This window comes from Lonchura striata, chromosome 2 (assembly GCF_050655825.1).
Source record: "Lonchura striata isolate lonStrDom1 chromosome 2, ASM5065582v1, whole genome shotgun sequence".
In the NCBI taxonomy this organism is placed as follows: domain Eukaryota; kingdom Metazoa; phylum Chordata; class Aves; order Passeriformes; family Estrildidae; genus Lonchura; species Lonchura striata.
The window spans coordinates 108,164,201-108,189,329 of NC_140704.1; the positions used below are offsets into that span (position 1 = coordinate 108,164,201).

Genomic DNA, 25,129 nt, shown 5'->3' on the forward strand with positions numbered 1-25,129 from the left:
TAGTTAATGAAGATTTGTTTGGGGACAGGCTGAAGCTAATGGCATGGCTCATTTCCTCAGTAAAAACTGCTGTTTAGTAAACTGTATCTGATGATCTCATGACACTCCTGTCAGTCACCATTTTTCCTAGGACAATTATTCTGATTTTTACAGATAATGGCTCTCCAACCATTCATTGATACTGTTTTAGAGAAAACTAATGATGTGTCTATAATCAATCTAGTCTCATAGATTTTTATCTTTCATCTTTTGCTGCCTATGAAATATGTACATATCTTTTAGTTTGTCAGCCAACAACACCCCTCCAGAAGTCAGACTACAGACTCTTCAGACAGTATTCAGATGCCCATCATTTAAATAGTCATATTTTATATCTGCTAAAAGCATTGTTGCATTATGTTACCACTGTGCAACATTCCCCACTGTGCACACGCATATTAATCACCCATGGCTGTAACAGTCATTTCCTCTAAATTTTGCTTATATTTTAATTTTTTTGTTTCCCCCAGTTGTACCCTTCTGGTTAGCTTGAAGAAGAACTCTCTTTCAATTGCCAGTCCAATGTGTTGTTGGACAAACAGGGCAGCTCCAGCAGACAAGTGTCATCCCTGTCGGAAGAAAGGGAATGGATTGCAAGCAGGAAATAAAGAGGAGATGACAGTATTTCAGCTCTGGCAACTTGAGAGATTTTTCTGGGTACCTACTAGGAAATTAAATTTCCTTTTTCTTTTTTTTTCTTTTTTTTTTTTTTTTACTTTTTGTGTTTTAATTAGTAGAATTACAGTGAGGCCATCTCAGCAGACTGGATATGGTGGCTTGTAGAAATACAGCAGCTAAGGTCACCCACCCAGTCATGAACTATAAAACCATCATGTTTGCAACTTCTGAAATGGAAGAAATGGGGATAACTAGCACAGACTGCATTTAAAGAAAGATCATTGCTGATCTGTAAGCATACAGTACTAGTGTTTTTTTCCTACTTCTTTTTAACTGTATATAATTATCTTTCAGACAAGCTGTCCTTTTTCACAGCTTCTTTCATTTCCTTTTCCTATGATTCTATTTCATGTTGCTAGTTTTAATAATTATCTGTTTCTGATTTTTTGAGAGGAGAAGCACTGAGGTGGATTCCACTTGTGCAGCTGGGCTCACAGTCCCTCTGTCACCAAACTCACCAAAGTGCCCATGTCTCACCATTTTGTTGTTGCTGTTTCACTGCACTCAGTAGCATCAAGGGCAATCCCCCACTTCTTGCTGAGCTATATATCCTGTGCTGCGTTAATGAATCTTCTGTATCTTTCCTGAATTCTTATTTAATCTTATTAGCACCATTTCCACTTGCATAAGGCAGCAATGAGAAAGCTCCAAGCCATGTGTTCCTTGCAAAAACAGAAGTTTGCAATCATAGAAATCCTGTTGTGTTAGTAAAAACCTGAGAATTTGAGTGACAACAATGTGAGGAGGCAGAGTTCGGGTCAGGCTGGCAATGAACCATCACAAAGATGTTGTCTTTACAGAATAGCATTTGAGGTAAGGCTATCCTACATTGCATATGTGAAATTCAGTGCCTGTACTTCTTAAAATGAAAATTTCTGTTAAACAAAAGTTAGCTGGCTATTGGAGAAGTGCTGGTAAGGCAATCCCAATACCCCTTTCCACTATCTAACCTTTAGGGGAAAAAATTACCAGCTTTATAGAACTTGGTCAGCCACATCTCTATTTTTCTTAACATGATCTTCATTTTACATGGACTAGATTGAAAAAGCAGATTATGCAAGAATGTTTCTTCTGGCCACTCGAGGGTTTTAACAGCAGAATAATAACTAGTTCCCCATCCTGCATATAATTATGGCAAATTCTGCTGAGAGGATCAATTTTCTCCAGTCTCCATTCTCCCTTTATCTAATCATATTCAGCAGGAAGCTTTGCCAGTAATCTGGCTGGCTCAGTTCCACTTCATGATAGTTCTTTTACAAAAATCTCTTCTTGAACAAGATGTTACAAATACAGTACAATTACAGTATATTGTGTTCTTCCAATTTACAGGTTTTAAAATGCAACATTTATGGTGAAAGCAAGGCCTATGGTTCATTCAGGTGCATGAACTTTGTGGCACAGGGTCAAGTTTTTTAATAACTGCTTTTGCACGTGTTGATTTATCTCATTTGATGCTTTCAGGGAACCCTCCTCTTACTAATGGGTCAGAATTGGTCATAAGGATCTGCTCCAGCACAATATATAAAACTCTTAACTAGGTTGGAAATAAATACAGTTCCTTTTACAAGAATTTGATTGCTAATAACAGCAGTAGTTTGAATTAAGTGTAGGTCTGATATCCAAAATGTTATGGGCTAATCCCTTTTTTATTTCAATGTACCCTAACTGAAATGTTAAAAACTCTTACTACACACTGAAGGCAAAACTATTTCCATAGCCAAAACAAATTTTGCCCTAAAATAAATATATCCTAGATAATCCTCTTTGTATATCAGAAGTAAACCAATTAATCTCATGTCTTTTGAAGCTGAGAAGCTGAGGATATGTGTGAAATCACAACAAAATTGTGCAGGTGTGTTTAGCACACTCCTCCATGGCCTGAGTGCCTGACAGGCTGCCATGTGTGACCCTGCCATGCTGGAGCTCTCAGCAGCAAGGCACAGATCAGGATGTCACAGCTGCAGACATCCTGAGCACAGACAGTTCCGAGGAGTGAAGTTCAGCTGAACTGCAGCACAGCATGAACTGCGCCAGGGTGCCCTTTGTCTTTAACTTTTCTGGAAGTCATGCAACTGCCTTGATACTATCACCTCTTCGTGTGTGAAAATGAAAACTGTTCTCACCGTGTTTAGAAAAACAGGAACAGTGGGATGCTTGGAAAGTCACAATGAGCCAGCACTGCTGAAAGTGAAACAGCGGATGTTATTAGCTGCACCTCCTGCTTCCAAGGAGTCTGACATCTGATCCTGGAAAGAAGGAATGTGAAATGATGTTTCTGATTTGGAAGGCTATTAAAATACTTCAACAGGTGCTCTACAAGATATGTGCCTGTTCTACAGCAGAGCTTTGCAAACTTGGTATTAACGATGCTTATTTTCTTGAAAGCTGTTGTGCCTCAGTTTTGTGAATTTTTAATTTGTCAGCTTTATTCAATCTTGAAAGATTTCTAAATGGATTTTCCTGTCTACATCCCTTGCATCAACAAGATGCGTTACTTCCACCCCTAATTTAGTGAACAAATTGGTCCCAGGCAGAAAGTTGTAGTGTGAATCCACATTTCCCTGAAGGATACCTGCTTGTGCTTTTGACAAAGGATCATTTCAAACTGGAAATGGAAAAAATGAGAACTTTCTTGGAAGTAGCTGCAAATGTGGGTCACAGCTTTCCAGCAGACCAGTGATGAAAATGAGATGTGGCTGCTTCTTCCTCTGACCCAATTGTTCTTCATTAGCATCAGCAATAAGCCCTACTAAGCATTGTTGCAGCTCTCTGGCCTTTTAAATTCACACAGAGAAAGATCACTTTTGTGAGGCCTGAGAACAGGTGGTTTTACTTATGTATATATGATCATGTGGGAACAAAGGGAATCACTTAAAGCAAAGAGCTAATAATTTTTTCCAGAGGTCTTCACTTAATGTAAGGATGCCTGATTCCTTTAAAATCTTGTTTGTTTCAAGCATTGCTTCCTAGTAAAGAGACTACAGCAGAATGTAAGCACTTGCTGTTTTTCATGGCCATCTTTAAAAGAGAAATATAATGCATAACATGTTCAACAAGATATTTTTCTTCCCAAAACAAAAGCTTTCTCACTTGCTGAGGGGGAAAAAAAACTCTCAAGTACCAGACCATGGTGATGTACTTTTAAAAAAACAAAAATTGTAATACAGATGTTTAACTCCAGGGCCAAGTGTTTGCCTGAGCCAAAAGTAAATACGAGGAAGATAAAGCAGTCACCCCATAGGATACCTATAAACTGCTTGTTGACTCTTGAGATAGACAGGAGACAGAATGGCATTTTTGTAAGCCTAAAACTAAAAATTAAGCACAATAGTGACACACAAGGCAAAAATACTTAGTTGGCAAGCCACAGCAGGAAGAGTGTCAAACTGCGGTCTCTAAGAGGACCAGCCATGGTCAGAGGGAGATTCAGCTGGGACCAGCTGGGAGAGAACCTCAAGTCTGATAAGTTTTGAGGTAGATAATTTTCATCCTATTCCTTATAGTAAATAAGGTCTTTACCAAAAAGACCCAGAGCTTTTAAACTTGAAAAGATAAATTTTACTAAACTTTTACCTGAAGTAGTTGGTTTTTAAAATATAGGAAATTCAAAGTGACTCAACAAGATGGGATAGAAATTAATAAGACGGGAGAACATTTTGATGAAGAAGCTGTGAGTGAAAATTGCTTAGGAAAGCAGACAAAAGCTGCCCTGTGGAGCTGGATTGTTCCCTGCATTTGACACAAAGTTCTGTGTGGAGCTAAACAAGCAATTTCCTGCAGGTATCAGAGTGACACAGAATCACAGATTGGGCTGGAAGGGACCTTTAAAGATCAGCTAGTTCCACCCCCCTGCCATAGGCAGGAGTATGTCTGCCTGCTTTGAACTTGCTTCATAGGTTCCTGGCTGGAGATGCTTATTTGGTTGCTTTATTGCTGAAATAGAAGTGAAGTCACAGTGAGCTCTCCTTTGCATGTAGGAGGTGATCACCTCCTCTAGAGGCCATTTTGTGAAGAAATAGCCAAATGTGCTGAGTTTAGGCTTATAAAGACTGTGGGGGATTTTTACAGATTGAGTACAGGGCATATATTGAGAGCATCCTCAAGGAAAACATGTATTATGTGCAGATAGACAGCTATATTGATTATACAGAAAAATATATAATATAGACTTCATAACTAATCTTCTGTCCTCTGATTTCTCCCCAGCTTCAATTTAGTTTAAATTGTAGTTTATGCCTCTCTGTGTGTGGTTTTCTTTGGGACGTTAAGTGTTTGGATTTTGTAACAATTTGTGTTAAAAATTAGACTCTTAAGTCATTTCCACTGTCATATGGAGTTTGTTTATAGGCAGAAGATGCAAATACAGCCATGCACTGTTGTGAATCCTATAGTACCTGACTAGGTCTCAGAGAGGTCCCCGTTTTTCCAGTATCCAATGTTGGCACATGTAGAGCACTTTTTATGCTCTCTGTGCAGTATTTAATGGTATACAGATTTAACCAATCACTCTACTAAAATTTCAAATATAAAAAAGCTATTCTTTAACAGAAATGCAGAAACTGAAAAAGGCTGGAATAAAGTTGATCTGGAAAAGGCTGGAATAAAGCTGTTACCATTTTTACATTGAGTTGCAAGCCTTATCACACAAAAATGCACTAGAACAATGTAAACAAGGTTAAAAATCAAGTATTTTGGGAAAGGTAGAAGTAATGACAAGTAATGTTTAAAAGAAAGGCTTAAACTTTGCTGTTTCAAACATGCTTGCCATTTCAAAAGCCTCCAGCTTTAGCTTTAATACCCTCCCAAAATGTTTCCTCTTTAGATTTGGCTCTACCCCCAGAAATAATTTCCTTCTTGAAACTGAAAACAGCAGTGACAGCTCTTCTGCATGTTAAGACGTCACTGCTAAAATCTGATATCGCATATCCCTGCAGGCTCAGAAACTGGAGCTTTATATTGCTGCAGAAGGTTGATCTCCAGCTGCCTAATTATTCTGTGCAGCTGCTTCTTTCAAATCCTGTAAGAGCCTGATGTATCAAAGTTGAAATTATCAATTTATGCCATGAAAAGCTTTCATAAGTCTTATATATATATTTGGTTTTATGATTTCAAATTGATCCATAGAGAGTTGAGTATGTAGCAACTGTACAAGAAATTCTTTGGAAACTGAAATTCAATTTTTTTGGTTTTGTTTTTCTTGTAATATATATTCATTCAGGAAAGATGCAGTTTCAGAAGACTTGAGCCAGTGAAAACTTACACACCCTGACATTCACTGAGTGTCTTTTGATAGTATGGTGTAATACAATACCGTGTTGGCTACAAAATATGTTTCTTGCACAGCTGTCCTTTGCATTCAGTTACTTGATTTCAGTAATAATGAAAAATAGCCTGTCCAAAGTAGTGTTTCATAACACACTGTAAACAATATAATTTGATCTCAACAGCATTAGGATGGTCAATTAAACAGAAAGTCAAGCCACCAGCCACCTGTTAAATCCCTTCACTGCTGCTCCATCACCAAGAAAGCTTACCCTGTGCTCAAGCTCTCCCAGGGTGTTTTAGAGAAGATGAAAAGCCCAGAAGGTCACCCCAAGGGACTTCTGGGAGCAGAAGGAAACAGGGAGGCTTGGAACCCTCACAGAGGAGCTCAGTCCTGTGGCAAGTCCTGCTACAGCCAACCAGCTGCGACAACAGAATCGGTGCTACTGCATTTAATATCTGCTGATGTTGTTGAATTTTGACAGATATGACAACACTAATCATGTGTTTGGTGTTAAAAGCTTAGGATTTGACATAGTGATAGACCTGCATATCTTAACGGAAGGTTTTAATGCTACTTTGAAATGGAAAGGAAAACATCCTCATGGATGAGGAAAAGACCAAGCTAGCTAATACCTTTTTGTCTAAATCTTTGTGAGATCAATTGTTCTCCAGGTACCCAGCCCCTGAGTGTAACAGGGAGCAGAGTCAACCCCCATAATCCAAGGGGAAATGGTCAGTGACCTCCTGCACCACTTAGACACGCACAGGTCCATGGGGCTGGCTGGGATCACCCAAGGGTACTGAGTGAGCTAGTGGAAGGGCTCACCGAGACACTTTCATCTTTTATCAGCAGTCATGGCTGGTATACAAGCATTTGTGATATCATGGTGTTCTACTTTTTTATATCCAGTTGGTTCACTTTAACATTCTTCCACATTCTAATCAGGACAGAAAGGTCTAGCACCATGTAAGCACCAGGTAAGTGTGTCAGCATTCAAAATCTAATAGCTGTAGAGTCACTTTTAAAATTCTTTTGTTTTGGTCTTATCCTCTTACATAATGTACAGAGGGATCCTCAGGTCACAAAAAGCATTGATACATCCATAGTAAATAAAAAGGTTCATACACTTTGCTGCAGATTACCCATGCTGTATTCCAGATTCACTTAATTGCTTCTAAAGTTTTTTTTTTTTTTAAGAATGAAATTTAGCATGGCCATGAGTTTATTCTTGAAATAACTACATCAACATGTGTAGGGAATGCTGAGCTCCAGGACGGCTTTGATGAATAGAGACGAGAAATCTCTGAAGGCTGGTCTTAGGATATAAGGTTTATTAGGGATGGTGAAAGGTCTTGCTTGGAGCTGCCAGACACAGCACGTGGCAAGGCCTGAGGGGATGGGGGAGGGGAGAGACAAGGGGTAGAGAGGATGCTCTAGGAGAGGGTGGAAGTTCTAAGAGAGCGGGGATTCCAAGAGAGGGGAAGTTCCAAGAGGGGGGAAGATCTAAGAGGGTGTCTGGCCCCTCAAGAGACCCCTTATCAGGGGGCTTCAAGGTGGGCTGGAACAAGACTTGATGTTTTAGGGGAGGGTTACAGGTGTGGGATGAACCATACATTTTTGGGGTTGAGATGGAACAGTCAATTTGACTTTTGGACCTATCTGTAGGTAAGAGTATTGTCCAGCCAGTAGGGGGGATTGTTTTCATCCTGGCTGTACTATTGTAAATTTTTTGCTAGGCAATTATATTTATCCATCCTTTCCCAAAATCTCCCCCATTCTGTTGAACAACTTGAGATACTAAATATTGACTTAACCACAATTTTCTGCACACTCTGAGGTATACAGGGTATTGCTACTAAAACTACACTTATTACTATTAGAATAATCAAACTTACTTTACAGAGTTCCTTTAGCTAAGGTGCAAAGCTCAAACCATCAATTAAACTGTTCAGCTAAGATGGATCATCTGTTATCAAATAATTGATTATAGTAGAGGTGGCATTTACTTCTTTACTGAGTCAACATCCTAACTTGTTTGACTGCTTTAGTGTAATGGAAGAACTTAACTGAGGTAGCATTATCAAAACCTTCTGGAAAAGGTTCTCTAATTAAACAGGTTGAAAAATGTTTGTTAGGGCTTGTGTTAGCTAGACAGATGGTACCAGAGCCTGCAGACTTGGCTAAAGCAACCCAGACTTTTGTCTTTGGTTGACTTACAGGTAAAACTTCAATACAAAAACTAAAACAAAATAACAAAAGCAACATGCACACGCGCAAACAACAAAACTCCATTCTTTTCTCGAGCTGTTTCTGGCAGGTCATTTTCTCTTGATGACTCTGCACAGTTCAGGTCTGGGTGCTTGCTTCTTGGCTTGTACTTGCAGAAGTACTGCCTGGGGCGGGGGTGCCAGTGGATTTCGGTGCGTGATAGGGCTTTACATTCTTTGCTGGGACCCACTTGAGTCCTTCACCTGTAGAAATACAAGCAAACCCTTTCCCCCATGTTATAAGGTTGTATGGCCCTTCTATTCATCCTGAATCTAAGTTTTTATTAAAACTGGGGTGTGCTCCTTTATTTTTGCTTTTTTGTTGTATAAATGGGGGGGTCAGGCTCTTCTTCAGAGCTATTTAAAAAATTGTAAACATACAGAGCCTTACTCAACCTCTTTTGAGGCGCAGCCTGATCTATTCCCCCTTTCTGTTGATTTTAAATGTGTTTTAGGGTTTGGTGTGTTCTTTCTACCATTCCTTGACTCGTAGGGGAGTGAGGGATGCCCAATGTATGGCAAACACCCCAGTCATTCAGGAATGTAGCTAATTCCTGTGAGGTATATGAAGGACCATTATCAGTTTTAATCTCTTGGGGCACACCCAACTAGGAGAAAGCTTGTGAGAAATGCTGGCAGACATCCTTGGCTGTTTCCCCCTGTATGTACAGAGGCAAAAATTGCATTTGAGAATGTATCAATAAAGACATGGATGTTTTTAAGTTTCCCAAAAGAGGGATACTTAGTGACATCTGTTTGCCATTTCTGTAAGCTCTCCAACCCTCGCGGGTTGGTGGCTGCCGAAAGGGGGAGGGGCTGCACATGCTGACAGTTTGGGCAAGCTCATACAATATTTTGTGCTTGCTCTAGGGAAATGCAAAAGTCTCGTTTGATGGCCTGTGCATTTTGGTGAAAAAATGCATGGCTCAATTTGGCTTGTTCAATAGTGTTAGGCAAGGTGATTGCAGCAAGCACTGAGGTGGATTTTTCAATGCCTGCTTGTACCTTCCTCATCAGACACTGCTGATGCCAAAGCATCAGCTCGTGCATTTCCCTCTGCCATGAATCCTGGAAGACCAGAGTGAGTCCTGATATGAAAGACAAAAGAAGGATTAGCCCTGTGTGATAAAATTCAATACAGACAGGTGAGCCAAAGACACAACTTGTTGTTGTTCACATCCTTTAAAACGGATCCCTCAATTCTCTTAATAACATTAGCAACATATGCCGAATCAGTGATTAGGTTGAAAGGTTCTGGAAAGAGCTGAAATGCTCTTACAACTGCTGCCAATTCAACAATTTGAGGAGAACCTTCAACTTTTTGGACATCTTGTTCCCTGGTTTCAGTATTTGTATTTTGCCATATAACAACTGAAATGTGTGTTCACCCTGACCCATCAGTGAAGATAGTGACTGTGTTTAGAGGCTTTTCACTGATCATGGGCTTTTCCTTGTAACGTAGTTTAGCTTTGATCATTTTGTGCACTGGGTAATGAATCAAGCAAGCGCCTGGGAAATCAAGCAAGGCATACAGCAGGTCCTCTGATTTTTGCACTGCCCAATCGAAATATGTTTTCTTCATAGGCAAATAAATAATTGCAAACTCGCAGCCCACTATTGAAAGAAGCCTTGCTTTGCCTTTTATGATGATCTACGACAACATTTCTAAAGGTGTGAGGATTGTCTTTGGTGACCTGTAGGAAATAAAAACCCATTCAATTACTAACAATGGTTCTTTGAGAGAAGAATCCCATTGGAAGATGAGACCGCACCATCTCAATTTTTCCCCCAAGATTGCAAGAAAAAAGTGTTGACCAGGAACATAACGATGTGGCTGCCTGTTCTGCAGAGCATCAGTAATGTGTTCTAAGGCCTTATAAGCCTCCGGAGTGAGAGATCTAGGGGATCTGAGGTCATTGTCCCCTTTTAACAAATCAGAAAGTGGAGCAAGTTCATCAGCAGTTATTCCTAGGACAGGCCTAACCCAATTAATTTCCCCTAAAATCTGTTGTAATTCCTGCAGAGTGCAAACATCAGTTCAGATTTGTATCTTTTGGGGAGTAATAGACTGATCTGTCAGTTTCCAACCCAAATATTTCCAGGGAGCAGTTTCTTCTTGTATTTTTGATTCAGAGATCACCAGTCCAGCCTTTTTGATTTCAGCAACAGCACAACCACAAGTCTCTCTCATTTGTTTTTGTGTTGGTGCTGCAATGAGCAGATCATCCATGTAGTGGAGAATAATGGATTGCAGGAACTTTTCACGGACTGGAGACAGCGCGCAGGCCACGAAATATTGGCAGATAGTAGGAGAATTTTTCATTCCTTGTGGCAGAACAAGCCAATGATACCTTTGAAGCGGTCCTTGTACATTTGTACTCGGGATGGAAAAGGCGAAACAAGGAGCGTCATCTGGATGCAGTGGGATGTTGAAGAAACAGTCCTTCAGATCTATGATTATAAGAGGCCAATCTCTAGGGATCATGGACAGGTTGGGTAGGCCAGGCTGGAAAGGGCCCATGTTCTCAATCACTGCGTTGATTTTTCTGAGATCATGTAACAATCGCCAGGTATCAGAAGTTTTATTATGGATTACAAACACAGGTGAGTTCCAGGGACTGTTAGTGGGCTTAATGTGGCCCTTTTTCAGTTGTTCAGCTACTAGATTCTTGAGGGCACTCAGCTTGTTATCTGGCAGGGGCCACTGGTTGACCCAGACAGGGATGTCAGTCTTCCAGGTCAGTTTTAGAGTGCTGAGTGCTTTAGTGGCCCCTACAACAAACCCAGTTCAATTTTTGCTCCCCATGCAGAAAGCAAGTCCCTTCCCCATACTGTGATGGGTTTCTGCACTACATAGGGACGAATCAATGCTTTCATCCTGTCAGGTCCTTCAGTGCTGATCACAGATTCACTTTGCAAGTGCGGAGTGACACCTCCGATGCCTGTGAGAGTACCTGGGGGAGGTGCCAACCTCCAATCAGTTGGCCAATAGTAAGAAGAGATTACAGAAACATCTTCCCCCATATCAATCATCCCCTTGATGTTGACTCAAACCCACCATTTGATAATTCACAAGTTAGCATCGGTCTCTGTTCACTTATGTGGTGAACCCATAGGACCTCAGGGTTTTCAGAAGCAACTGGGAAGCAATGTGATGGCATTTGGTCCATAGTTCCCATAGGCAGTGCTATGGCAATGGCTATAGGGGTTCTAGGTGGAATATATAATGGGGGGTAGTAAGCTGTGGCTAGCACTAATAATTCTTCATTGCAGTTAACAGACATTACACAAGGCAAAACAAGTAATCCCAGGATGCTATCCCTTTCTTTACCAACAATTAAAAAGTCTTGCCTAAGTTGTGAAGGCCCAGTGATCCCTGTTGAAATATAGTCATAGCCATCATCCTTTAAGAGAGTTGTTGGCTTGGAGGTTGCCAGAGCGCACCGGGTCCCTGGGGATAGTACGCATGGGTCATTAGCTGGGATTGTGCTGGTGATGAAGCGAAGAGCATTGGGGTCGGGGTATTCACAAATTTTACCTCGGGAGCTTGGGGGGCCACTATTTGTTTCGTCACGCGATGGCGCGGCGCGCTCGCTTTGGAGTTTTTTGGATTGGGTCTTCTACCCACATCATGTTTGGATTGGCACTGCCCGGCCAAATGCTTTCCTCTCTTGCAGGTAGGGCAGAAATCTGGCACTTGTGGGCTCTTGTTGATTTCCGGGCAATTCTTCACCATGTGGCCAGATTTTTTGCCGAAGTAGCAGGGTCCCAAAGGCACAGCAGCTTGCATAACGGCCATAGTGTTGTATTGTTGCTGGGAGTTTAGATGCAAGGCAGCCAGAAATTCAGTAAGTCTCTGGTCTTGTGCTTCTGCCTGTTCTGCCAGTGCTTTTGCTTGAGCTGCCTGTGCTTTTGCTTGTGCTGCCTGCGCGTCTACTTGTGCTGCAAGAGCCCTTTCAAATTTTTCTCCCAGGGTTTTTTCAAGTTCACTTACTTGAATTACTGCCAAGTCATGTGGACTCCCAACATAGTTACAGGCTTCAATCATTTCAGGCACTGTAGGTCTTTCTTCTCCTAGGGCCTTGATAACTCTTTTGCATTGTGCGTTAGCATTATTCTCAAGGATCATTATTGGACAGGCTAAATCATCGCCACATTGCCTTTCTGTAGCTTGGATTACCCGGTCTACAAATGTGGTGAACAGTTCAGATGACTCTTGGATAACTAGATTGTATGCTTTTTCAAAAGTTCCTGCAGGCTGAATTTGTAAAAAGGCTCTGCGAGCCATCTTCTTGATGTCATCTAGCACCATTTTGGGTAGACTCACTTGATGTTCAATCTGGTCATCAGGTGGGTCACCTGTTAACTTAGACAAGGTGAGGGCACGAAGGTCTGCATCAGTACGTTGGGCACCAGTCTGTAGGGAATGCTGAGCTCCAGGACGGCTTTGATGAATGGAGATGAGAGATCTCTGAAGGCTGCTCTTAGGATATAAGGTTTATTAGGGATGGTGAAAGGTCTTGCTTGGAGCTGCCAGACGCAGCACGTGGCAAGGCCTGAGGGATGGGGGAGGGGAGAGACAAGGGGTAGAGAGGATGCTCTAGGAGAGGGTGGAAGTTCCAAGAGAGTGGGGATTCTAAGAGAGGGGAAGTTCCAAGAGGGGGGAAGATCTAAGAGGGTGTCTGGCCCCTCAAGAGACCCCTTATCAGGGGGCTTCAAGGTGGGCTGGAACAAGACTTGGGCCAATGGGGTCATAGACACTTGATGTTTCAGGGGAGGGTTACAGGTGTGGGATGAACCATACATTTTGGGGGTTGAGATGGAACAGTCCATTTGACTTTTGGACCTGTCTGTAGGTAAGGGTATTGTCCAGCCAGTAGGGGGGATTGTTTTCATCCTGGCTGTACTATTGTAAATCTTTTGCCAGGCAATTGTATTTATCCATCCTTTCCCACAAACCTGTTTCTCCAACCTAAACATAAAAATCTCATGGGAGTTTCAGCCTTCATATTGATTTAGAAATACCTAGAACATGACTTGAGTTGGAATTTCTGTGTTTCAGCCATAAATGGAAATGTAGGATTAATTTTGACTGAAAGAAAACTTGCCAATGCCACTAAGTAACATTGAATTATAAGCATGTACTTGATGCTGTGAAGTTTTGCTGAGATTAGGAGTGAAAAAGTTGAAGAGACAGAGTTTCCAAAACATTTCACTCCCATGTTTTTCAATTGAGTGAATCCTAAAAATCCCCTGCAGAGAAGAGGTAAGCAGCTGATGTCTATGATTCAAAAAACGAAGTCAGACCTTTGCCTGATATATAGACATACATGTTTAGAGGGCACTATGGCTAAACTATTTCATAAGCAACTGATACATTGCTGTAACTTGTAAGGTGTTTTCTTCTTCTACTGACTGCCTGGAAAAATAACAAGCCAATTATGCTTGTCATGTGTTATTTTAAATTATGACTGATGAATTTTGCTGACATTAATTTTAATATTTTAAGGAGATTTTTTTTTTCTTCTGTGGTTAGTTCTACTATTATGCTATTTGTGTCCACTGTGAATTCTTCAGGTGGGAAGAGTTAATTTTTTTATTACAGAGAGATAACTAAAAAGGACTTAGTAGTTTCCTTTTTCATGTGTCACTAGTTGGTTTAGAATTCATTTAACTACAAAATTTCACTAGTTACATATTCCTGTTCTTTGTCTATGCAACCACTCTTTTGTTAAGTGAAAATCACAGACTCCACCCATACATACATCAAAATATACTTGCACTTGTGATAGCATTAGTTTTCCAAAAATTGTTACATAAGCATTTTCAGAATGGACCTCCTTAGTTGGAAGTAGCAAAGAAAAAAATTCATATGATGATTTCTGAAATTTTATTTCATTACCACTGAAGAAACTAAAGATTCATTTCTCTTCCTCACCAAAATATTTCCTGATGTGTGTGCAGTGTTGTGCATTTATGGTTTGAAATACCCAGTTTCTTTACTTTTGTGATATATCTTCATCATTCCATTCCCACTTATAAAATTAATTATGATAATACTCAACATTGACATTGTATTTTTCATTCTTGAAACAATCCACAAATGAGAAAAGTAAGGATTATTGGCCCTGTATCACTGATGAAAAAAAAAATGAAATAAAAAGGGAATTGGAGCTTCAATTTTACTCTAGACCTCCTGATTCTAGTCCTGTGACTGTGTATAACATTAAGCTTCCCATCTGAATACTAAAGTTTTCTTCTTCTCATAGTATTAGTTTATATGCCATAGTTTTAAATGTGCCTCTATTTTAATTCTGTTCATTTAAACTCATTTCAATTAAGATTTTTAAGTCTTTTTTTAATATATACTTAACTCAATAAATTGTTTTTCAATCAACATTAAAAGTGATTTAGGAGTGAGCTCATGGGTTTTAAAAGTTCAGAAACTGAACAAAGCAACATATTTCAAAATTTAATATTTATGCTTGTCTAATCAATACACTGCTAACAAAGATTGGGAAAGTGATTACTTAATTAAGCTTTGGCAGATTAGAGTTGTTTGTCATCACCTCAGTGAGGACTAAAGAAAGCAAGGATGCTCCCTGTGATAGCTGGGCTTTTGATCCTCCTTAGAGAGAGAAATGGAAAAGATGAGGTTCCTTTTTTTATATGCATTGGCACATCTACTTGAAAAATTTTGTTCAGAATCTTCCTAGGGATCTTTTTTGTAACCTTGGTGTTATACCTCACTTTTTTTTCTGATTACCAAATTAAACCTCGCTCCTTTTGACAAGTGTTTGCCATCAATGTTTAGAATCTAAATCTTTGTACAAAGAGTCAAGTTACCTAAGTGTTTTATATCTATCTGAAGTTTCTGGATTTCATGTGAGATGGGAAGATTAGCACTTATAGTTGATAAGTTAACTTTATTTCCTAAAAATGGATTAAATTCTTGAGTTTCTTATTTTTTGCAACACAAATGTTTGCACTCATGAGAAAATTCAGCTGACACCATTTAGAGAAATCAAGGAAATAAATGGCGAAAACAGCTGTAAGGAAATTAATATATGGCTAGTTTGCTTGGAGTACAGTGAATTTCTCAGTCAGAGCAGAGTTTCTATCTGCTACAACCATTAATTTTGCTGATTTACTATAAACATTTGAAATGGCATAAGAGAGACTAATTTCCTGCCTTTCTTTTAGAAATAGTACTGCCTGATTCCCACATGCAGCCCACTTCAGCTTGGAGTGTTTATTAGTACTATTTATTGTTCTAGTTAAGCCTGGGTGGCATTCCTTGAGCTACCACAGTTCACTGCAAAGAGCAGCCTGCAGGGCTGTGAGGCATCCCTGATCATCGGAAGTTGACAGCTGTTTAGGTTGAGAAACCATCAAGATCCCTTTCTTCAGACTCTCGAATTTGGGAAGTTTGTGTTCTGGTTTGTGGCTCGTGAGGTGTAGGTATTAATCTATAGGAAGGAAGTGCAAAATTACCTTGATTTTGTCCAAGAATGAGAGTTTCACAGAACTTTGGGAGCAACTTTAAGCCTCTTGTAGTGACAAGATCAGATAACAAGCATGATGAAACACTAACTCATGACTCCAGAGAGCGGTGCTGTTCAGCTGGGGTCTCTGTATCCATCATCCCAGAGCAGCTGCTGTGGATCAGCAGCTGACCCAGAGCCCAGGACTGATCCCTCCCTCTGCCTGCTCTCATGGCTCAGGAGAGGGGAGATAACATGTCTGTGTAGGACAGCTCAATGCAGAGGGGTAAGGATGGGAGAAGGACCTTCCAACAAGGGCAAAAAAGTAAAATGCTCCTAGATATCAGGAGTAGAACCAGGATCTGTCCTGCTGACAGAACAGCAGGCCCTGCCCTCTGTAAAAAGCAAACCTGGAGAAAATTCTGTGCTTGGTCTTTTAGGGAGTGAGTGAGGCAAAGTGGCTGGGCTTGGACACACAAGATGAGGTGGTCTGATCAGCAGGTTGTGCTGTTGTATCATTGGAAGCACTCCTCCTAGCTTCCTACAAATTCCTTATGGCAATGTGCACATTTATCAACAAATAAAAAGATCTTCTAAGATCTTTCAAAAGATCTTTCTTTTAAAAGATCTCTCATTTTGAACTCTTAGGCTCATATTCATCATGTCCTGCAATTAAAGCAGTTTATATAATTTAGAATATTACATCTGACAAGGCTTCCATTCTAATCCTTACATTTTGTCATTATTAGATCATTTAAATTAACATGCTGGTCTGATTAAGTAATTCTAGTCTCCACCTCTACCTCTGGTGGCAATACCTAAAAAGGGTGGCAATACCTAAAAATATTTAATCTTACAGTAATGAAACTTTGAGTAACCAGTAGCATGTTTGTAAGTGTCCAGGAGCCAGTGTTAGGGGGCTTGATTATTACTGTGGAGGAGGTGAGAATTTTTCTTTTACTAGCTTGTTTTAACAGTCCAAGACAACATGTTCTTCAATCATTCTAGACAACTAATCTTCATTTTCTGTTTTATAACCCGAATAAAAATGTCATTTTACTTGTTTCCTGTTAACTCTTCCAAACATCTTGTGCCTCTGCCTTGGCCAGACAAACAGTCTGCACACTGTGGTTCTGTTGGACAACTAGAAACTGTTTGCTCATTTGTTGACCCAGTTCCAGCCAAGCAATAAATGTGGAATACAAAAAATTCTGATTGTCTTGGTCAAAGTCAGAAGAATCAGGTTGTCTGTAATATTTAGTTGCCAGTGCCCAGAAAAATGGGTGTGAATACTTTCCAAAAGAAAAGCTTTAAAGAGCATATGTGATTTTAAGGATTACCATGAGCAAGAGGATTATTATTTGAGAGACAAAGAGAATAAGAGATTACAGCACATTAAAAGAGAGTTGTTTTACATCAAAGGTGTAGGATGGTTACACACTTTGTATAGTACAAGGCATTGGCCAGAGAGCCAGACAGTTGGGATTTAGATTGAGCTCTGAAGCTCTTTTAGCTTTTCTGATTTCAGCTCTATATAGCCCTGTCTGAAATATGCAAAGATGTTTGCATTCAAAAGAGAATTAAGCAATAATAATCAGCTTAGAGATTTCTGTTCTGTGATATGCTGAAGAAAAGAGAAAAAAATCCAGACATTTAGGTCAAATATAAAAAGCCTCTGGCTGTTTGGAGTGAGCATCCAGTTGAATGATCACAGGAAGAAATTTCTATTAAACATCCCATCAAAATAGTCTCTTCTTTGGCAAAATGCACAACTCAAACATTTAGTGTCTTTCATCTTGTCTTGAGATTTGTTTCCATCATCTGATCGCAGCTGAAATCTGAAAAAAAAAATTGAATGTATACTTAAAAATTATTGTGCAATATATATTCAAGACTAAAAGTTTAGATTTTATCAAAAATTTTAGATTAAGAAAATTTACAATCAGCATTATTATGGCAATAGATTGATATGATCTAGCCCAAAGGGCAGGAGCTTAATTCTCTTGCATCTCGTTTTTCTTCCTCTGCCTGCAGATGTAGCTTGTAACTTACTTGTAGGTCAGATTTGAGCCTCAAAGCTGTGACAGCATTCCTGTAAATATGTTTGCAGCTGAATGACAGTTCCACATTGTCTGTCCCAAGAGCTGAGCACAGCAATTCATTAACTCTGAACTATCATCCAGCCATTTGACATATCCCTATGTGTATCCCAACTCTCTCAGGACTGGATTGGTAAGTTCCAGCATTCATCAAATAAAGCATCCAGACACATTGCAATAAGCCTACTGTTCGTGTAATTAAATAAATGCAGGGAGCATGTAAATGAGTCTTTGGCAGCATGAGCCCTCGGCAGCAGCGGAGTTCGGCATTCCACTTTTCCCGATGCAGTGATGTTCCCGGACCTGAGTGCCCCTGCGGCCGGCCCGGTGCAACTAATGGCCTTTTTTCTGCCCAAAGTGTAAAATGCCATCGGTTAAGGAAAGAGTGTTTGTAGTTCATACATCATCTGACAGGGTTTCCTTCCTCTGGCAGGGTTTCCCAGGGCTGTGGCGGAGGCAGTAACAATAGCAGGCAAACACCAGAGGGAGTTCTTGTTCTACTGGAGAACAGAGTGCCTCAGGACACGGTGTTTTAAATAGTGTGAGGCTTCTACCCAACGAAAAATATTCAGGTGACATGACTTCACAAAATGTAAATGGTGAAACCATTAATTCTAATCATGTTTGAAAGAGTTGGTGTTCTTCGCCAGTTTTTAGTGCTGATTCCAATGTTCTGCTTCTTTGTACCAAGCAGTTGCTGCTTAACACCCACTCACCTTCCAATAAATTTTTTTTTCATCTCTTCACAATACTAGAGCCTTGGAGTTCAGTGTCAAGAGCCAGATGAGCAGGCAATAAGAAGTAACCTTTTTCACTTGTTTATTAAAGGAGTCTTTTCTCCTGGTCCATCCACACACAGGCTGATACTCGGTCAGAGTGCCTATGTGTCTTGACTGGTAAAGTCCACATACCCTCAGAGTCCTGGCTCCTCAGAGTCCTGCTTGTGGAAAATGACCAGGCTGCAACCATCTCCCCAGCTGACTTAGACTTCCATGGAAGCAAATCTGGATACAACAATAGGAAATAAGCAAGTGGGTTATCTACATACTGGAAAGAGGCTGCCCTTTCAGCAGCTATACCTGCATTTTATGCCTGCTGAAAGTCTGGCTGCCTTCTGCTCATGAAGTTTCAGCTAGCCAAGACCAGGAAAAATGCATCCCCTGGGCTTTCTATAGAGAGGCTTTTGCAACTGCTCAATTTGCAGTAACTGATTGAAAGAAAACACACAGTCAGTCCCAAGGTGAATCTATGCCAGTATCTTTTAGAAGAACATTTCAGTGAACAAACTGACCCAATTCCATTACACTTCACACAATGCAGGGGCAGGTGGAAAGCTTCTCCAATTCACTGCTGAACTTCCAAGACTAAAGGACTAAAGTGGAGAGTCACTGTCTGCTTTTTCCGTGCATGTAATGAATGCTTCTGCTCTGACTGCTTTTAGTTTCTGTTGTTGCAACGGTGCTTAACTTTCCACAGCCATTACACTGAGTGTCACCTGTGGAATATGAAGCAAAGATCAGCTCACCTGTCTTTTCAGCAGAAGACTTCAAAGCTCTATTTTCTATTCTCAAAAGGGTATTCTGTAAAAATCGCCCTTTCATTGATGAATATCAAAGTAAATCCCGGCTGAGCCCAATGTTAAATTGTATACCCCTGGCTTTCACAATGCTGCCAAGGTGAAGGATTCTGCAACAAAACTATTTTTCCTAACAGTTTTATTGCAGGTGTGTAAGATCTAATGGAGATGAGCCTATTCTCTTCTTAGGTGTGTCAGCTTTACAGAGCTCACCAGCACAAAAAGAGGATCTTGGCATTCTTACAGTGGCGAACATAGAAGACGCTTCATACATCCGGGTGGATGACTTGCATTGTCAAGATCTTTTAAAAGATCTGGGCGTTATTAGAGGTGGGTGTTTAATTGTTGATTAATTAAAACAGAACCATACATTAATTATCCAGGCAGTAAACCTTTTTCTTCTGATAGGTAAAAAAGAACTCTGACTGAACTGGGATCACACTCTTGCCTCAACTACACCAACCTGAATGTAGAGGAGGAGAACTGTATTTATGCATTTGATGAGGTAGATAGGCAAAATTCTCAGAAATCTCTATGCAGACTAGATGTTCAAGTAGTTTTGGTTTTACAAATCTGTTCAAATATCAGTATCTCTGTGAAGTCAGGTATGATTCCTTGGTTACAAAGTAATTGCTCCTCATTTTGAAGGTAAAAATAAAAATCAGTATAAATTTGATATTTCCTACAATATGAAGTAAAAGTTCTTATAAAACCAGCTTCAGATTAGGAAGATAAAACTCTCTGCACTGCTCTCATAGTCAGTGTAAAGTCAGACCTAAAGTTAGATTTTAGTGGTAACATGCTGTCTTCAGAAATGATATTGCCATATAGTATCCCTAGGCCCATTTCAGTAGCTTTCTCCCTCCAACTCTGCTAATACAGCTGTTTTATGGACCCGTGCTGTGAATATGGACTTAATTTTTTAAAAAAAATAAGAAAGAGAGAGAAAGAGGGGGAAAAACTGCTACCAGTGAAAACAAATGCCATCAGATCTTGTCCTTAATACATGCTCTGGAAGGAGCTGAAGTGATCCTTTGTGAACAGCCTACTCACTGGGGACATTTCCATTACAGACTTTCAAACACGTCCGTGTGTCCGTGTGTCATTTCTCTGTGACTTGCTCACATCTCCTGAGTAGTGCAAGTGTTTCTTCTGCAACAGCATTGTAGCACTGATGTGATGGGAAATAACCTTATTTCTACAGCAGCTTTTATGATGAATCCTGATGTTTGGCCTGGAAAATGTTGACTTGCTGGAGAATGGATAGAAGCTGCACAGGACTTTGTGGCTGTAGCAACTGTCCTTCATTAAGTACAGATATCCAAAACAAACTGTTTTATAGATCTGAAACACTATGTTGTCATCACCCAAAACATAAAATCATGGTGAATAGTTCTTAAGACAAAAGTGCCACAGCAAACATTGGAACTGTCATATTTGTGTAAACCCAAGAGCACTATAAACAGTTAAAATTTGAAATGCCTAGCATGACTTACATTCAAAACTATTCACTGTGATATTACCTTAAATCTCAAAAAGCTCTGCTAGGCTGGTTGCAGGGACAGGAAGGAGGCATTTGTAACATGAAGAGTCATTTCTCACTAGGATCTTTCAGGATCTGGGTCTGTGAAAAAAAATCTTTAATTGTGAGAAGAAAGGAAAAAAAAAACATCTTGCCCTTGGGAAAATACACAGCTTGTAAAGCTTATATAGCTCTCCTTTAACAACACGTTTTTAGATACCTGTGCTTTTGAATGCCTACTTTAAAGAACACTCAGTCTTTGGAACCCTTTCATGAGGACATATAATCTATGATAAAAATTTATTTTATTCACGTCACTGTATGTGTCCATATGTCAGACCTCAAACACAGAGACTGATTTCCAGGAGTAAAACTCTGAATTACTCTTACAGCCATCTTTTGTTTTCTTTATTTCTATCTGAAGTTGTTACATCAAGATATTAAGACACTTCATTTGATGTTTGTGGTCTTCTGAAACTGAAGCCCTTCCACCTCATCTGAAATACAATGTCTACATTTCTGCTACAGTACATTTTCCTTATCTCAGCTGTGTTAAAACCTATTTACCAAGGTAAATCCAAATTATTTACATATTAAAAAAAACTCATCACTCGTTTGAATCCCCTGAACACCTTATTCCTCTAATTCAGTACAGGATATTTGTTTAGAAATATCTGGATGCCTTCAGAACTTGATGGAACTTTATCACTTTTAACCTGTCATCAAAGTGCTTAATCAGTGCCTGCCAATGCTAAGCTGTTAGTATCCACTCCTCCCCTTTACTACAACACCTTAGTTTCATTTATGCAGCTGTATTTGCATCAGGAAAGTTTCAGAGGCCTCAGCCCAGGATTTGCATGAGCTTACAAACTCAAACCATGCTCAGGTTCATTCAGGAGCAGCCCCAGAGCCAATTCTGTTTTGCCTCTGCTGTGTCCAGTCTAATAACTGTTTCTCACTGGAGCCTGGATCCATAATGGGTCCTTTGGGAACCCAAACTATGTCTAGTTTCTTTTGCTAAATTGGAGAAGCAAAGGTTTAAGAGGTCCATCCTGAATCCTGTCTTACTTCCACTTTCCGGGATCCTTTGGGAGTATATTTCTAACCCAAGCTCTGGTGTTGGCTACAGAAAAGATAAAATGTAAGCAGGACACATTTTTGTATATAAGTTTAAGGGACCTCTTTTTAATAATGTGATGGCACTGTGAGGGCAGTAACAATGTCCATTTCCATCAGTCTGTTATCATTCATCCCTAAAATGGCACACAGCCACTCCAGAATGTAGTGTGATTCATATGAAAGCTTTGACCAAGCCTGTACTTGACATCTTTTGTGCTTTGCTGAGGATTATTTCAGGGGGCACTTGGGGAGAGAACAACTGAAGACTGAAGCTGTTGGTATACACACAGATGTGTATTCCTGAGCTACCATTTCCCTGCCTGACCTCAGGAAGACTAGATGAAACACAGCACTAGCTGCTGAGTCAGTGAGGATCTTTGAACTGATAACTATGGCATGTTCTGTGATGTGGTTTGCCTGGAAACATATTTGTTTCTTTTAAAAATACAAAATACCAAAATGACATCAGTTGTAGTGTGCATTGAAAAACTTAGGCTGAGATGGCAAGCTGTTTTAGTCCATAAATGATTGCAGATGTTTGGGTGAGGCTGAAAAACACGAGGCTTTTCAAACATGTATATTTGGGAAAGGAAGCTAGGCACACATATAAACATGAACATATTTGTTATATATTGCAGCCTGTCAGCTGGTCCCATTTCAGATTGGCAATTATTAAAGATGTGCAAAAGTAAGTGGAAACTATGATAGCTGCAATGCATCTGGTTTAGTGTGTGTTTTCTATTTCTGACCCTATAGGCTTTCTTCCTTTTGTCTGATGCCAGTTACATACTAAACACATAGAACTATCAACAGGCTGGAAAAGAGGCCTAGGAGGTATACTGCTGGTTTTTATTATCACCAGATTGCAAAAGCATATAGCCTGAGCTGGTTTTCAAGCAGGCTAAATCACAGCTCTATGTCCCAGGAGCCTGCTTTGCAGAGCAGGATCTGGATGGTACCAATTTAGAAAGCTCTCTAAGTCTGTGATGCCCTGTAAGTGAATGAGTCATTTGCCAGAGTCACAGGCCTGGGAACAGGATAGAAAGAAGAGCTACTAGATGAAGAACTGTTGGCATTAGGTCTTCCTCCTGATCTTCAAATTTGGGCTGTTTGGCCCTGAGTTCCAGAAGGAAGGTCCAAATGGTTCTTGCTGACACAGACAGCATCAAGAAAGTAAGTGGCAACAGCTGTTGGAGGACAGGGACACCTTTTTCCCAGCCATAAGAAAAAAGAAGCCATCATGTGCCTTCACCTTCAAAAAGCCAATGGCAGACAAAATCTGTCATGATTTTTTTTTTTTGTGTGTGTCACCTCTTTGGGCCAAGTTGCAGCCTTTTAATACCTTGCCATGTGATAATTCTAACAAATCCTTCATCTGACTTGTTCAGCCTTACCTTCTGTGCAGCTGTGGGCAGAGTGAGGAGGTGCTGCAGTGTGTTTGCAGTTGTTCTGCAGCATTATCTCTAGTTATGTGTTGAGTTCCTGTAAACCCAGCTACTGACATCTCTGCTCTCCTGTGTTTATTATTGATGAAAAATTAAAAGTAAAGCTTCAAGTATTAACATAGCAGAAAATCTCGTCATTCAGTTCTCTTAAAAATTAAACTGTCAACTACTTTTTCAAAGTTGCCCTTTTTAGGAAACTGCAACTTTTACAATGTGCAGTTGGAAGATGGATAACAAAACTTCTTTCCTGATCAATGTTCTTTTCTGTTTGACAGACATTTTATTTTAAAATGTGGGTTTGATATAAGTGTGCCAGAAGTGCCAAAATTTAAGTGCAAAAGGCTAGGGAAGACAATCTGGCTTTTTTATGAATTGTCCAAAACTATTTAGATGTTTTGGTTTTACTCTATGGGTTCAAGAAGCAGTGACGCAAATAAATAATATTTTTTCATTAAAATAAATGAAAAAAAAAATTTATTAAAATGAAAATTTTTTTCATTAAAATCTACTAAGGAATTGCAAAGGATATCACATCAGACTAGTAAGTAATTGCATATAATTGAAATTCACAAGTGAAAAAAATGGGTTTCAGGTACATATATTCAAAAAAAGACTGTAAGCATTGATTGGATGTGCTAGAAGGCTAAATTTAGCCAGTGATTTCAAAATTCATCACTGGTATTCTGTTGTTTGTTCTTTTCTCAATACCCCCAACTTCATAAATATGTTTCTGTTTAAAATGTCTTCTCAATGTTTGCAAGGTTCAGTAAAACTTAGCAGCTGTGAGGAGAAAAAAGCACAAAGTCATTGCAGGTTCTGTCTACACAAAGAGCGGCAGACAGCAACTTAGATTGAAACTGGTGGCCCAAGTGGCACCAGGGACTAAGGGTTTCATCAAGAGCAGAGTTATTCATAGGAATAACTGAAAAATGGTGGGACAGCTCACATGACTGGAGGATTGTGATGGATGGCTACAGGCTGTTTCAAAAAGACCAGCAGGGCAAAACTGGAGGAGTCTTGCTCTTTGTCAAGGGGAAGTTTTCTGATACATGGAAGTCAACCACAGCACCTGTGGAAGCCCTACAGAATGCCCGTGAATTAGGATCAAAGAAGTCATCTTCAAGGGGAATGTTTCAGTAGGCAACTTCTAGTGACCTCCAAACCAAGACAATAAGACCAACAAAACCATATTTGGGGCATTTAAGCAAGCTATGGAAGGTTCACAGGACCTGGTTCATGTGGGTGACTTCAGCTGTCCAGACATTTGTTGAAAAACAGTACAGCAGCTCACATTATCCATCAGGTTCCTGGAGTGACTAGGAAGACTTCCTCATGCAAATACTCATATTTACTTCCTCATACAAATATTAGAGATGTGCCAAGCAGGAATGAGGCACTGCTGGACTCACAAACCAAGGAAACCTGCTTTGAAATACCTTGGTCAGTGATAGCCTTGGCTATAGTGATCACAGTGTTGTGGAGTTTGGGATTTAGCTGGGCATGCTGAAGGTTAGTACTAAACCAAGGGTTTTAGACTTTAACAGAGCAAGCTTCAGCTCACTCAAAGCTCAGGTGGCAAAAGGGGCAGGTGGGTAGGGAGGGTGGTAGTATCCTCTACAAACTTCTATGGAGTA

The 25,129-nt window shown here is 40.0% G+C and overlaps 1 protein-coding gene across 13 annotated transcripts in view; it reads left to right on the forward strand.

Moving 5' to 3' along the window:
- DLGAP1 (DLG associated protein 1) overlaps nucleotides 1-25,129 on the forward strand; it is a 405,586-nt gene that overhangs the window by 321,198 nt on the left and 59,259 nt on the right. For 11 of the 13 annotated variants that reach the window (XM_085573764.1, XM_021525224.3, XM_085573759.1 and 8 more), the window contains one exon: nucleotides 19,599-19,739. The exons of the other annotated variants lie outside the window; for them this stretch is intronic. In XM_085573764.1, the coding sequence (XP_085429890.1) occupies nucleotides 19,599-19,739 (141 nt within the window). The remainder of the gene's footprint in view (nucleotides 1-19,598; nucleotides 19,740-25,129) is intronic. 13 annotated transcript variants of the gene reach the window in all.